Below are 16,746 nucleotides of genomic sequence, written 5' to 3'. Positions count from 1 at the left end.
CCGGGGCCTGAGCTGGCTCTTGACGCCCCTGACTCCTATTACTTTTAACCTTAGGATAACAGCAACTAAGTTTATCTTTAAATTTCACAGATTATCTTTAAAGCTGTTAGTTCAAGATACTTTTAAACACTTTCCTAATTTCCTCATTGCCCTAGCTATTTCGTTAATTTGTTTATTTCCAATTCCTACTTAAAAGACTGATTGCTCAAAAATAACAGCCCCACTTGGGGGCTGTTATTTTGCCCCCAAGTGGGACAATCATAAATTTACAGACTTAATTAATTACAACGCTAAAATCCGGGGCTAGATTCCACGTGGTGGCAAGAGTGCGGATACTACACTGAATAACTTTGCAACAACATCAACATAACTGGTATTTTAATACAATTTGTAGCTTTTTAATTTCTTTTTTTCACGGACACATTATTTTTGACCTCCTTTTCTCTAAACTGGTTTCCTGCTGACTGAATACGTTGCTGCCGATATTTTACAGACGGGTTAAGGTTAATAAACTGACTGGGCATCGAGTCGACTCACAGTGGAGGTGTGAGCTGTCGTGAGAGTCTGGAAATTTTTTGATTGCTATATCCAATTATAATTTGATCAGTTATGGCACTTATTCGAGGCTGTGTTTCCAGACTTAGTAATTACACTCAGGTAGTAACTAGAAAATAGCATATACTCTTTACTTAAAAAGTACTTAGAAGTTAAATGTAACCAGCACTACTACTACTGTAGTAGTACTAGCTAAGTTATGGCAGTGCTGCCACTGCCAGATTAGTAGTCGTGCTGTAACAATTTAGAAATTGGAATATTTATAATGTTACACCAACGCTGCTGTTCAAATTATTGGAAGCTTAATATAATATAACGAGGCCTTACAAGTTACGATTGTTCTCCATCAACCTTTATAAAACATGATTATAGCAGTAATAGAAATTATGTGTATATTATAATATGTACTTATAAGTTATAGTTAACTATTTCTTTTTCTTTTCGTGATTACTTATGAGATTAGTACGTGATACAACCGTTTACTCATATTACTGTTCCAGTATTGAACAGTATTTTTATTACGATTTAGTGGTATTTTACCGTATTTTTTAGTTTAACACATGATTTGAAGAGTTATACTTCTAACTTTAAAGTTTAAGTTTAATTAAAAACCTTAAAGCACACCACTGAAAATTGAAACTGAAATTGTGAAAAGTTACCACTTTGTTGACACGTTATTGCATCTTCACGACATCCTAAAGTACAGTATGTCCTCGAAATTTTTGTACTGACACTGACAGTAAATCACAAAATATAATGTATGTTACAGTTATTTAATAAATGGGTTTTTCTTACATTTAGAGTTTACTAGATTTAATTTCATTCATTGCCAGGATTTAAGTGACTTTAATATATCATTTTAGTAATGATACAGTTGCTCAGACTTGGTAATACTAATATTCTGTACAGCATCGGATATTTGTATTGAAATTTATAGATTTTTTTTTTGTCATGCACTCTAGTTATTATAAAAATATTGCATCCATTACAAAACATAACAAAAACTCATTTTTTTCAAGACATTGATAATGGAATAACTTGCAAATTGGTTAAGCTTACATATGACATTATTTTAAATTGTACCACCGATGCTAAGCATGCAGTTTTGCAGAGTCTTGGACAGTTTGGTGAGCTGGGCTTACTATTTGCAGGTATGTTTTAACCTCATTAAAAGTAAGTTTATGCATATTGTTTATCAAAACATTAGTTTTATAGCTTGGATGGGGAAACTAGGTGAAGTTAAGAAAAAAGATCAGGGCATAGCTATTACAAATATTTGTAAAGCCTTCTGAATAATGTATTTAGATAATAAGTCGTCAAACAGAATTATAGGTAATATATTAGGGCTATGAAGTATACTCATTTAATTGAAACTGTGATTAAATTGATTAATCCAAATTAGTGTTTTAATTTATTACTGCTTTCTATAACTCCAACAATTGATTCCTATTGACACCAGACTTGCTTGCACTGTTTTTTTTGTGACAAAACTACTAAGGTTATCTTTTACTGTCACTAATTTTGAACTGCTGACTAGAAGGAAGGCAACTGCAGCATAGCAATATTGATTGTCAACCAATGGTCTTTTTTTCTTTTTTTGCTTGTATGTAACATGGTGTGAGGAATACTGTACTACTAATTGGATGTAATAAATTATCAAGTACCACTAATTGCACAGCTTTATTGTATTCATAGAAAAATATTGTGTACAAATTGAAGGAGGTCATCTGTTAACATTGCAAAGTGTAATATTGTGTTCAGTTTTGGTCATCTAATTTGTGAAAAAATGTTGAGTTGGTAAGAGGGTTCAGAGAAGAACTAGCAGGATGATTCTAGGTTTCGAAGGAACCATTGTGTTGGGATAGATTATCTCAGGAGCTGTATAATTTTGATTTTTAAGATTATTAAAGGTTTGCAATCCACAAATTCAAGGCAGCAATATGAAGGCACCAAAGTTTAAATATGAAAAACTCAGAAACAACTCCAGTTAAGGCAGTGTTACTTTTATAATAGTGTGGTCAGCTTATGGAATAATTTGCTTTCAAAGGTTTGGTAGAAACTGCAAGCATTGAAGGGCTTAAGAGGAGACTAGATGAATATTTTAGAGATCAGGTTTGGATATAGGAAAAGAGTCTTTTGAAATGTACATTGGTAATAGAAAATGAGATGGAACAGATAGGCAAAATGGTCCCTTCTTATCCCTTGGAAATGTATTACTGAATAGGTCTGTATTATAATACCCTAGTTTGATTAACATGATATTTAATGACAACAAGAGGCCTATTGGTCCATTGAGGCTTTCCCACCGTTTCCAAAAAACAAAAATATACACAAATCCAGCCTTAATGTTTTAAATTTTTATCAAGTCTTTCCCTTAAATTTTTTAAATTTACTGCATCCATCACATCTAAAATCAACCCATTGCAAAGGCTAGTCATACTGTTAAAAAAGTAAAACAATCTAAGCTGAAGATGACTCCTACCCTGCCAAAATTTATATTTTCTTTTGTCCTTCCAGTCTCATCATTAAATATGAAAAAAGATCCATCGATGCTATAAATTTCCTTAATAATATTGAACGTCTGAATATTTAACCATACCTTTAACTTTTAGACATATATTTGTACATTTATACTTCAAACGTTTTTGAATTTTTTCTTTAATATTTGTGCAAATTGCATAAAATGTAATGTTTGTCAATTTGGCTAATCATTCTAATAACTTATTGTAAATTTTTTTATGTGGATTCAGAATAATTAGCATACATTAGTAATGTTGATTATTTTAATATTTACTCTCCATTACTTATATAGGTATGGTGGTTAAGTCACTCGACTTGCAATCTGATGGTTTTAGATTTGAACCCATCACCGAACATGCTCGCCCTTTTAGCTGTGGGAGCATTATAATGTTACAGTCAATCTTGCTGTTTGTTGGTAATAGAGTAGCCCAAGAGTTGGTGTTGGGTGGTGTTGACTAGCTGCTAAATTAGAGTCAGTTAGTGCATATAACTCGCATGTATATTTTTGCAAAGTTCAAAACAAAACAAAAACCATTAATTATAATCTAGAAATTAATGTACTTACCCCAAGGTAAGGGCCACATGAAATTTTCTGTTTGAACATATTATTGATTCTCTTGCAATATGGGCAAATTATATCTATAATAATATTAAATTTAATTTTTTATTTCATATCCAAAGGATAACAAAGGGTAATTTAGCATGTCTACATTATCCCATTTTCTGTTGCTACCCTACTCAAAACTATACATAAAACCCCCTTTTCCTATATCCAACCCTGTTCTCTAAAATATCTTCCAATTTCCTCTTAAACTGCTTAAAAACCTCAATTATGTCCTTCCCCTAAGCCATTTTCCTCTCCAGTAAAAACGTCTCGAGAAATTTCAGTCTATCTCCTTACTATAACTTCTCCTTGTAATCATCCTGATAGAGTTTTGAAAGAGGTTAATGATTGGATATATGAGTCACTTGATACTTTTATTGTAAGTCTTTGAATAGCAGGCAAGTGCCAGATGATTGTAAGTTAGATGATGTTACTCCTCTTTACAAGGGAGGTGATAAGAAATTTTTCCCAGTACTTATAAGTTTGTTAGTCTTACATCAGTGGTGGTAAATGTTTCTGAAGGTCTGGTAAAACAGTCAGTTGAAAAGTTTAAAGTTTTGTTAGGTAGTCGGCATTGTTTCCCTGGGTGAAAAACTTACCTTGCTAATCTTTTAGCATTCTTTGAAAAGGTTATTACTTATGTATATAAAAGTACAGGTTTAGATTTGGGGTATCTGGATTTTCAGAAAGCATTTGAAAAAGTGCCACATAAAAGGCTTGTTAAAAGAAATAATCCCTATAAGTGTGGAGGATAAGTTGGCTCGTTGGATATAAAAGTGGCTGAATGGAAAAAATGAGTGGGTTTCTATAAATGGAGCTCAGTTAAACTGGATTAATGTTACATGTGTTACCTTAGGGATCATTGTTAGGACTTTTGCTCCTTTTGATTTACATCAGTGACATAAATGAAGGAATGGTCAATAAATTATTTAAATGTGTTTAAGATATTAAGTTATTAGGCTGTGAAGAGGATGCTCCTGCTTTACAAAAGGATTTGGATTATTTGATGAATTGGGTGAATAAATGTCATATGGTTTTTACTTATAATAAATACAATGTAATGCATGTGGATATCAGAATTTGAATTATAAATATAACTTTGATAAGAATAACTGTAACAGTATTATGGAAGAAAAGACCTTGGTGTTCTGGTTGATCAGTTTCTTATGCTGCACAAGCAGTGTGCTTTTGCTAGTGGCAAGGCAAATAGGATTTTAGGCTGTATCTACAGAAATATTGAATACAAGTCTAAAGAGTTTATGATTTCATTGTATAGGTCACTGGTTAAGCCACATTTGGCATATTGTGTTCAATCTTGGGTTCCTTACCTAAGGAAGGACATTGTATTGTTGGAAATGGCTCAGAGGAGGGTTAGTAGGATGATATTTTGTATGGAGAAGTTGTCATACAAAGACTGGTTAAGATCTCTAAAACTGTTTTCTCTTGAAAAAATGAAATAAACAGAATCTAATTGAGATGTTTAGGATTGTTAAGGAAATTGATAGTGTTGATGCAATTGTTTTCTCATACTTAATGTTTAGACTGGTAGGGCTAAGGGTTACAAATATAGATTTTGGTGGGTTAGAAGTCATCTTCAGCTAAGACAGTTTTGTTTTTCTAATAGTGTAGTTAGCCTTTGGAATGGGTTACCTTCAAATGGGTTGGATGCAGTAAATTTAAGATAGTTTAAGGGAAAGCATGATAAGAGCTGACTAAGTGTTTTATATTTATTTTAAAGGTTAGTTTAGTGGATGGAACTGCCTATATGGGCCTAAAGGTCCTTAAATTATATGTTGTAATAAAGCATAACAAGAATTTGTTTGAGTGAATTGGAGCTGCATGATGATCTTCAAATTGTGCTTAATATTTTTGCTTAGAAGGGAAATTACTAACTTTTTTACATGCCATTCACTATCATTGGGGTTTGCAAAATGCATCACAATGTGTAATTTTATATTTTTTCTGTCATAACATTTGGTGTAACTTTGGGAATGATTTAAATAATTGGGTGAAATAACTGTTCTATATACATGTGTGTGTGTGTGTGTGTATATATATATATATATATATATATATATATATTCACACACACACACACACACACACACACAAAAAGATCTTTTAATATAATACAGTATGGAATTGCATTAACTGTTACAGAGCAAATAAGTTGATATGGTTTTTCAGTGTAAGAAGGAATGATGAAATAAACATTTTTGTCTTAAACCAGGTTTATAAAGTCCATTGAAAAGATTGTTTTAGCAAAAAAGATTAGAAAGTTTAATATTGATAATTTTGTCCATGGGAATATTAGTAAATGTGAGAAGTAATATCAAAATTAGCCATCATATGATTTGGTGGTGGAGTAAATTGACTAATTTCACGGGAAAAATGAAAAGAGTTCGGGTTTTACAAATTAATTCCAAGTAAAAGGTTTCAAGGTAGGTATAAGGAATGTAGTTAAGTTATAACTAAATGCCTAAGGCAGAAAGTATAGGTCAGAGTGGGGTGTTTGGTTTGTGAACTTTCAGCAGGCCATGAAGCATTTAGTAAATGTTTCAGATTCTTCAGAATTCCATGTTCAATAAGCTAGAGGTACAAAACAAACATAATGGTAATTACACCAGAAATACATAATAAATAATAAGTAAACAATTTGAATACAAAAAGAACAGGAGAAAAATAAAAGTATGTAGTGCAAATGAAATAGTTCATATTAGATCAAATGAAGAATGTGTATTATTTAGATATGGAAGAGTTTTTGCGTACAGTATCTCTTTTATTAAAAGTTCAATATCATGCTGTATTGTGCTTTTACCTTTTCTTCCAGTTTTTATAGATATACCCTTATGTTTAATTGCTCGTATTTTTAGGTGAGATTTAGTTTCACCAACATATAAGGTTTTACAATCTCTGCACATGTATAAGTATCTGAGATGGGAACAATGAGCAATTGGCATACGATTTTTGTAGTGAAAAACATTTTTAAGTCTGAAAAAATTAGATGTAAAAATAACTTTCAGATCACTTTGAGGATAGTAAGAATTACTCATTTTTTTCAACTGTTTTAAGATAAGGGAGTTCTATCTTCCAAGATATATGGTAAACAGGTGTAGAAAGCTAGTTTGGGGAAAGGAAGTATTGTAGGTGGCTTGGCAAACACATTAGTCAAGAATAAGCAAGTTATTTTCTCCATGAAATGTTTAGGGTAGCTGATTGAAAAATAAATGCTTTGTGTGAAAGACATTTTGTTGTGAAGGAGTGGATAGGAGAAGTAAGGTTATTGGCCATATTTAGTAGGCAGAATATGAGACTGCATTTGAAAGAAAAGGATATAAAGCTATCAGACTGATTGAAAAGGCCATTAAATGTGATTTTACGATAGACAGAAGTTTTAAAGCCATCAGCATCATGATTAACCAGAAGAACTGGATTGACAAGTATCCTTGAAGCTTCAAGCCTTTTTAAATATTTATAAATACTAAAGTATTTAATGCCATCATTATACATTTTAATTGCTAACATCATGAAAGAATAAGCCATATATTCTGGCACAGATTTTTTTTTTTAAACAGTAAATTCAAATCAATTAGACTAACCTATAAATAGCCTTTTCTTGTTGAGTATACTCTCATGCTGTGAACAATTATGTGACTTTAGGCTCTGAAAATGTTTCTAAAAATTTGGAAATTTACAGTTGTTTGGAGGCCTTACATAATCTCTCTCTCTCTCTCTCACATACAGGTATATCCCATGATAGCATTGTCAGCACCTATTATCTAAAATGAAATACATGAGGTTGTTGTGAATTTTTTTTAAGGCCATTGGATGATGATATGGCCATATAGGATGTTTTTATTTATATCCCTATTCATTTTGTCACATTCTCCTTTTGCCATAAAGATGCTAGTTTATCAGTCCACTTCCTTTGGCTTTATAGGTTTTGTTTTTGATGAGTAGTATCATTTATGCTGGATTTCTTCATTCACTCAACATCAACTTTTATTTTACGTTGACATTTGGCTTATTTTGACCCTTTCATCTGTTCAGTCTCTTACATGCACACACACATTTGGTTGACCATCCATCTGGCAATGTCACATACATGGATCATCCACAGTTTCAACTGTCATGTCATGTACCAACACAATATTTTTGGATCAATTCAGATTTATGAATACTTCAGTATCTCCTGTGGCATTGCAAGCCTTATCTAGTGTACATATTCCTTCCTGTGTCTTCCACCCCCAGGGGTGGTGATAGCCAATTGAGATCTGACTGTGGACTCATTGTCACCTAACATGACTTGTAATTGTAGCCGAACTAATATTTTATTGTTTGGTATGCCTATAGGTTGATGTTAAATACTCTTTATGTCAAGAAGCTCTTTTTATACGATATAAAATTGAGTATGACATAAACAAAAATCCAGTACTTGATATTGTTTGTTTTTCTTGTTTTTTCAATAAAATAAGCTTGAACAACATGAATTGTCATGTCAGAAAAACTCCATGACACTTTTTTTCAACATGGTTTACTCTTCCAGCAAAGTGTTTGAATTACTTTCCAGTTATAGGATGTTTTTTAGCTTGGTTAACTGTTTTAGTCTTTATTTGTACAGTAGCCTTTCACTTATATAAAATATCTTACGTAAAAATGTTTAATTTCTTGATACTTTCATAACTTGTTTTATGTTTTATAAAAACTTGTGGCACTAAGCAAGATTATGTTTGCTGATCCTAAAATACAGTATAAGTATATTAGTACAATGTGTTGTTAATATTAAATTCCTAATTATATAGTTTCCATATTTATTAAATTATTTTTATTAAATTTCTAATTAAACAGTTTCAGATTTATCAAATTACTTTTAAGTACTTCAAAATTAAATTTTACTTTGGGGAAACTATATATATAGCTGTAAAGGTTTCACAACTTACAGTAGATCAGGTGAGAGTGATAAACTATTATTTAGACTTAAATGAATTAAGTGAAAAATTCCAAAAAGAAAATTCGACTGTATCAACTGTGATTTACTGTATTATTTTTTACCCCACAGAAAACTATTCCAGCATTATCTCTGGTCTCACGAAATTCTTCTGATGCAGTTGTAAGTACAAGTATTTCTCAAATTAATAAATTTTCAGAAACATCTTTACTTGTCTTCTTTGTTCTTCTGGCCATTGTACATATTGTATATGATTGTTGTTTGATTTTAGCAGTGTATATATGCATATATAGTGTTTCTATTCAATGGATTTCCTGGCTCAAAACAGCTCATTAGTTTCTGTTAGGAAAAACCACAGTCCTGTGCTACCAAAAGCAGCTCAATCTCAGTGGCTCAGTGTCAGAAAATTAATATAATAATATAATTTATAGTTATTATACAAGTTAAATATGTAAAAGCTGGGGTGCTACAGCACCCCAGCTCTGAAACCTCTGGATCCATTTAAATGACTTCCATCAGAAGATGCATTGCTAAAGAAATTACATTGAGGTACATTTTGTCTGAGGTTTTAATTCATTGTTTTGTACTTGCTTACAAACTTGTGATCTGAATGAATTTGGTTTTATTTGATCATGACTTCAGAAATAACCAAACCTGTTCTAATAAACTTAAAGTTTTTTCCCTACAGTACCTCCCAAGTTTAAACTCTAATTGAAACTTTGATTCCAAGAAATAATGTACTTATAATGTACTTATGTAATTTATTCCACTTTTTATAAAAACATAAATATTTTTTATTTCATTTTTTTACATACATTAATCAAATAACTGTTTATATTTTGGGAGTTAATACTAACAAACAAAAATAATAAAAAAAGAAAATACTTGTAATGTTTACTGATAATCTGCCAAATTTCCTTAACGTATGCTTACTAATTTAAAGGTTATAGCATGAAAACTATAACAAGCATAAAAATGGTTACGAGGTTGGTCACGGGGACTGAGCCCATGCTGAAAGAGTTGAGATCCAGTAACAATCAATTAGTTATTCTTGGAACATTGGTACTACTACATTCATCAGTTTTTAGCTAATTTACACATTGTATCACACAGTATTAGCATTGTTAATAATATAAATTTAATATTAATTTAATTAAGTAATATGTTCTAAGCAGAAAAAAAAATTTGTTTGAATGTGAATTTAGCAAAATTAACTAACTGCCAGGAAAGTAGAAAAAATGTTTCAAATATTTTGTTAGGTTTGGCATGAAACTAGTGATAGTAATTTTTGTCCTGTAAACAACATTTGCTCATCAGTTTCACTAGTCTTCTCTTCGCTACTTCTAATACTCAAATATTTTATTAGAGAATATCAAAATATGCCTATGTCAAATGTATGAAACCAAATTTGTAACAGTATGTTGACATTTTAGGTCATGGATAGAATTTCCATGCCTTGAAACTGCTGAATAATGGATTTTTTTTTATATTTCAAAATTATTCTAAGTAATAAATAATTAGCTTCTAGAATATAATATAGGGCCTGTGAAATAGTGTGTGCATTTCTTTAGATTCTAGACTATCCTGTTTTGGCTATAAATGATGCTATTTTTAATACTTCACTCTTCAAAAAAGTCAAATTAACAAGCTGTGAAATGATATCCAATACATATTGATATATTTAATCATTTTGTTTTCAATACATGTTGATGTATTTAATCACATTTTATCATGTTTTTTATATTTGTATAACATATTATTCTTCATAATAACTTAAAGTAATAATGTGGGAAAATACATGCACTTGTTAACATATCCTCTTTAATGATACTTGGTTTTCAGAAAAATTTAAAATCCATACTAATTTTTACATTGATTTTTCTATATTTAATGATAGCCTTAATGAACCAAGAGAAAACCGTGACGAACCTCAATATATCTTCTAATGTGCTAATTCTTTAAAAAATTCATTAAAGCAATATTATATTCAGTGTGCTATTATATTTCATAATGATAAAGTATTTTACTTCCTTGTTTCACTGCTGTAACTGTCTATTTCTGGATAAAGTGTACATTAATTTTTAACCAGTGCATGTACTGTATTACTACAATCTATAATAATTTTACATAAATATTTTTAATATACTTATGCTATTGAGGTTCACTGAACATATATATGTATTATTCTTCAATAAAGCTTTAAATTACATACTAAAAAATAACATCAATTAACTTACTTTCATAATTCACATTAGGTTGTTTTTAAATTATCTTATTCTTCATTATTTTCCTGTTTTAAATAATATATTGAACTTCAAATCACTTTAAATCATCATAATGTGAAATAAAACCCTGTAACACATTTCCACCAACTAGTATTTTACTCGTGTGTTAAAGTAGTGTGATTCAGACCCCCCCCCTATTAAAACTTAACATAATATATCTCAACATATTGCAATCACTTGATTTTTGAAAAACAATATTTGTTTCAAGTATGATATACATTAAACTTCGTACAGTCTTATATCATAAGTCTGTAAAATAAAACCTCTTACCATGTTTTCAAAATTTTGGAAATGTTATGTGCAGTGTTTTATAAATTTTTCCAATTACAACATTACATAAAAAAAATATGTAAATGTATAACTGTTTTTTAGTTTTTGTGTATTGTAATGGTTAGTTTGTGTGCTTAGAGTAAAAGGTCTTTATTTTGTTTCTTACTAGTAGAAAATTTTTTTTATGATGAAAATGTGTCGGTAATAAATCCACGACTTTCTTGTTTCACTGCTGTAACTGTCTATACCTGGATAAAGTGTACATTAATTTTTAACCAGTGCATGTACTGTATTACTACAATCTATAATAATTTTACATAAATATTTTTAATATACTTATGCTATTGAGGTTCACTGAACATATATATGTATTATTCTTCAATAAAGCTTTAAATTACACATTAAAAAATAACATCAATTAACTTACTTTCATAATTCACATTAGGTTGTTTTTAAATTATCTTATTCTTCATTATTTTCCTGTTTTAAATAATATATTCAACTTCAAATCACCTTAAATCATCATAATGGAAATGTTATGTGCAGTGTTTTATAAATTTTTCTAATTACAACATTACATAACAAAAAAAAAATGTACATGTATAACTGTTTTTAGTTTTTGTGTATTGTAATGGTTAGTTTGTGTGCTTGAGTAAAAGGTCATTATTTTGTTTCTTAGTAGTAGAAAATTTTTTTTTATGATGAAAATGTGTCGGTAATAAATCCACGACAGCTGGCAGCATATGATAAAATTGAGATATGATCATGATAATTTATCAGTGACCAAATAATTCACAATAAAAAACATCTTTGTTTTCTTTTAGGTACCACTTCCACTTCTTTAAGGGCACATCCTTCTTTCTCGTAAACCACCTGCAAAAGGAATTTTTAATTAATTTTAGTGACTGGCCTAGAATGGTATAGGAATTCTGTAATTGCTTTATTCTTATTTATATTGCTTGTGCAAGTTGAATTTTATGTACACTAAGAACTTATTGCAAGATTTATTTATTTATGGTTTTTTTTTAGGAACTGAAAGCATTACTAGCAGAAAAAATCAAGGAAGAACAGAAGATTGTAAAGAGTTTTAGGGAACAATATGGCAGCAAAGTTGTTGGAGAAGTTACCGTAGATCAGGTAAGATTAAAAAGATTTCTTATATCTACAGTAAGTAAACAAAAATTTAAGTATTGTAATATTTCTTTAATTTGTTCTATAAAGTTGTCATTTTTGTCTTGCTTCATCCAAAGGGAAATGAAGGTTGTCTGGAGGGGTCACCTGTTTTAACCATTCACACCACTATACAGTAATGTGTTATCTGTCAGTCAGTCAGTAAACACTAAAATGACATCACATAAGGGATGTTTAACTTTGCAATTTGTACTGTTGTGATGGCAGTAAAATGCCAGCATTCTATGAATCATGAGAAGAATTATGCATTGTGTAGGCTACAACACAGTAGGACGTATAAACTTCAAAAGCAAGAAATGAAAATATTTGTTACTCTTAATTTTTGTTTTACTTACTATTGAAACACTTTTGAGGACACTGTGAAAGTACATCTAGCATAAACACTATGCTTTATATCAAAATTGGCCAGACATAGCCTAATGGTTGGTATGTTGAGAGCAGACTGTAAATCCAGAAGTTCACAAGTCAGACCTGGCCTAGTGGTAGGTGTCTGAAATGTTAATTTGAGAATTCATATCATGGTTAGCATCCCATCATTCAAAAACATACACTGCACTTGGTGCTGTATGTGCACTATAAAAGTGACAGTCAAATCCTATTATTCTCAACCATTGGTCTGCAGACTGGCATTGGTCCATCACAATCACCTTGTTGCTCCTTGGGTTTGTGTGGAAATAGACTAAAAGTGACAAAATATTCATAGATGAATCATAATGATATTTCATTGTACTTGTGTTTTAATGGTCCCTGACATATTGTGAAGGCAGTGAGTCAGTCCCTGATATCAAAAAGGTTGAGAAATGCTGCTCTAGTCTATCAGTTCAGATAGCATTGTGTGAAAATTTTAAATAAACACAAGCTTATCTAAAAATTAAAATGGATCTTTAAGTTTTGTATTTTCTATTCCTATAACTTTTGTAATGCTATTTTCAATGTAGCACTTTGCTAGATAGCAAATGTGAAGTTATCCAGGTACAAAATTTTTCCCAAGTAATACTTCATACACTATTAAAAGTGTGTTTTCTTGCATATTAAATATTTAACTGTTCATTTCAAAGTACAGTCAATAGTATTTTTAATACTAATCCCAGTTTAATTAGTTCAATGTATCATTTTTTAGTCATTTAAACAAAAATATCTTTAGGTTCTTTTCTGAATGTTATCAACATTCCATTCACAATGTTGAACAATTGAATACCTATAGTATATTAGAACTATAGCATATTAATTGATTTAAATGATTACTTATGAGCATTGATTGCATTTATTAGTATCATATAAAATAACCAATTCATCAAAACAACAATTAAATCAATCAATATCATGAAAATAATTAACTAATCAAAGTTAGTGTTTCTGTTTATCACTCTTTAAAATTATTCCAACTGTTATCTATAAAGAAAATCACATTTTCTAACAACTCTAGTGAAAGACTGAAGACCCCAGCGAGGAGTTGTTCTCAGTTAAAATTATTTCTCTTTTGAATTAGTAACCTTTATAGCATTCATAACTTGGAATGATGTGTACTGGTAGCTTATATTCAAGTATAATGAAGAAGAACGTTTTATTTGGTTATTCTGAACAGGTGACAGGTGGTTGTTCAACCCTGATAAGCTGACTAGTTAGTGTTACCTTTAGGTTCTTATAATTTATGAAGGAGGAAATACATGTATTAGAAAAAAAATTAAACATAAGTTTAAAATTTTAAGAGAAATAAATTAATAAAAAAGCTAAAAGTTCCAATCAAGTGCTGGTATTTACAAAAACAATTAATTTTTTGGCTTAAAAACTTGACATGTGCTATATAGTAGAGTAGGACAATTAGTGGAACTCGATAACTGATTTGTCAGACTCATTAGTCAATTACATTTGACTAATTGATTCTTCCCAATTAAGACCTGAATAGTTCGTATAATCAAAAATAGTAATAGTTAGAAAACTATTTTCGGTTAGTTGAATATTTTCCATGAGTCATGACATTAATTAATTGAGCTGAATAGCCCTGAATTGTAAATAATAATAAAAAATCGTAATGGTAATATTTTGATTACCCAGTTTTCTAGAATTTTATGCAACAACTGAATCTTAATGTCTGATTATTGTGGTTGAAATGGACATGTTAATCTAGGTTTGATTTAATTTAAGCTTCTTAAAATTTTTCAGTTAAAAATTATTATAGGATGTAAATTGCTTCATACTGCAGTTTCATTTTTTGTTACTAGCCAAATGGCTATTTGTAGAGTTGTGTTTTTTAATAGTTTTCCTACTTTAAAAAAGTCTAATATAGTCTGTTCTTTGTTTTCATTTAGGCCTAAAATGTGTAACTGAAATTTTTATAAGTTGTACAAGTTTATAGTTATTTCATACTCTTGCATATTTAGGAAAGTTCGAGCAAGAATAGGAATGTGTTAACTGTGAATTGTGATTAGCTACATAGAGAGGGTGCAAGATCAAGAAAGTACTAGAAAATGGTTCATCCTGCCTCCATTTTAAAGATTAATTAAAATATTCCAGAAATATAATTAATTGTTTGAAGTTTTTTTAGAGGAATATGGACATTTCTTTCAGCACAGAAATTTTTAAACAGTTGTGAATCTATTCATTGGCTGCTTACTTGTCCAAACTCTCAAGTGCACATTAAAAACTTGGATTGTTATAGTATGTTTTAATAAGTAAACTAAAAAACTGCAACAGTGACTGGTGAGTGCACATTTTGTATACACCCAGAAAAAAATGTAAGAACTGGCCACAATAAATATGTGTGATTTTTGCGGACCTTCAAAGCATTATATCACTGCAGGTTGATGGAGTGCATGTCACCACACAAACTTGAAGGTAATAAAACCCAATACTGTCTTAAGTGGTCCCTGTCTTCAATATAGTACTGTGAAGACCAGAAACTACTGAAAAACAGTGCTTACTGACAGTTTCCAACTGCCTGGACTTCTGTTTTTATCCTGTCCAACTAGCAATATATATATATTATATCCAAGATACAATGGTCAAGATTTGGAGGATGATGAAAAGAGTGAATAGTAGAAAGGACTTTATGGTAGTTGTAAGTTTTCTAAAGATTCTGTTTGAGTGTTAAGCCTTCCAACTACCACAGCTGCTTGTGAATGTAATTGAAAGGAGTGCAGTAAAAAAAAAACCTAAAAAGCCAAACTTTTTATTGTGCACTTTTCTAAAATGAGGATCTGTCTAATGGCAACTGAGAAAAGGCAACAACATGGATTGAGAATGAAAGTAAAATTTATGTGTGTGAGCACTAATGGGACTTGAGACAGCAAAAATTGGGAAGAAGAAATTATCAAGGATGAAGTTAACATGGACAGTAACTCGCAGTGGCAGTAGAGAAAGAGAAGTGATTAAATGACTTATTGGCAGTGACTGTCAGCGGTTTAGACCATTTATTTTTGTTATACTGTTCAGAAATACTAAAAAGTGTAATAAAAAATAAGAAAGAAAACTGTAGAAAAAGCAAATAAACCATGCTATTATAGTTATATTGATGCCTTCTATTTTTATGTAAAGCAAAGTTTCTCAGTGGAGAAACTATTGTATTTAATAGTTTTCCAACATTAAAATTACTTATTACTTGCAGTATTTTAAATCAGATAGACTTACCTCTGAAATTCTAAATGCCTTTTCTTGTTGAGTTGCTTTCATGCTGCCACAGCCATGTATCTTTATGTTCTAAATGTCCTTTGTGCAATTCAGGGAATATGTCAACTAATCCATAATTCTCCACTCTCCCACCTTCTACGTGACATTGTGCATGTGTCATAAGCCCTGCTGCTTTTCTCTCATGAGCCAAATTGTATTTTTGAGAGTTGTACTTTTACCTTCTCTCAGGTCACTATGACTTCTGAAATGAACATTAAATACAGCTGCTAATGTTTCAACCAATATCAGGAATCTTACAACTTCCTTCAAGGTATTATTCACATAGTCTGCCTATAGCATGCAGGGAGATCCTGTGGCTGTATTGTAAGCACTTATTGATGATCAACATCTTCAGACCATTATTTCTATTTAAGATAGAATGTGTTATGAGACAGAAGTTTTATAACTGTGACCAGTCCAGGATGGTGATTTTTAGTGATTATAAGGACAATGTTGTCATATTCAAGCAAATTATATCAATGTGAGATTTAATCATGAAATAAGTTAATTACGAAGCATGAATACCATTTTGGCAGATAGAAGTTGTTTGGTTTCAATATATTAAGATGAATTCACTGTGTTCTTTTCTTAGTAGGATTATTTAAAAGTGTGTGACAACATCCTGTTCAGGAACTTAGAAGAAGAAAAAGCATGAACACCATTGTTTACATTAGTCTGCCCAGTTCCACAGATTAATCGCGACGGGT

The 16,746-nt window shown here is 30.6% G+C and overlaps 1 protein-coding gene across 3 annotated transcripts in view; it reads left to right on the top strand.

Annotated features, from left to right (window-relative positions):
- The first annotated feature begins 318 nt into the window (after window positions 1-318).
- The window catches only part of LOC106478541 (probable citrate synthase 2, mitochondrial), a 40,988-nt gene continuing 24,560 nt past the window's right edge, over window positions 319-16,746 (top strand). The window contains exons 1-3 of one of the 3 annotated variants that reach the window (XM_022381981.1): window positions 319-373; window positions 8,739-8,789; window positions 12,212-12,319. Coding sequence is in view for 2 of the 3 variants with exons in the window: in XM_022381878.1 (XP_022237586.1) it covers window positions 1,644-1,706; window positions 8,739-8,789; window positions 12,212-12,319 (222 nt within the window). In the remaining variant the exon portion in view is untranslated. Of the gene's footprint in view, window positions 374-499; window positions 658-1,555; window positions 1,707-8,738; window positions 8,790-12,211; window positions 12,320-16,746 lie in introns of those variants that run through there. The other 2 variants (XM_013939126.2, XM_022381878.1) reach the window with 2 other exon arrangements.

Source organism: Limulus polyphemus, unplaced genomic scaffold, assembly GCF_000517525.1.
Source record: "Limulus polyphemus unplaced genomic scaffold, Limulus_polyphemus-2.1.2 Scaffold0, whole genome shotgun sequence".
Lineage (NCBI taxonomy): Eukaryota > Metazoa > Arthropoda > Merostomata > Xiphosura > Limulidae > Limulus > Limulus polyphemus.
The sequence above is the reverse complement of the archived record's forward strand: the minus strand, read 5'-3'. Positions and strand labels throughout refer to the sequence as shown.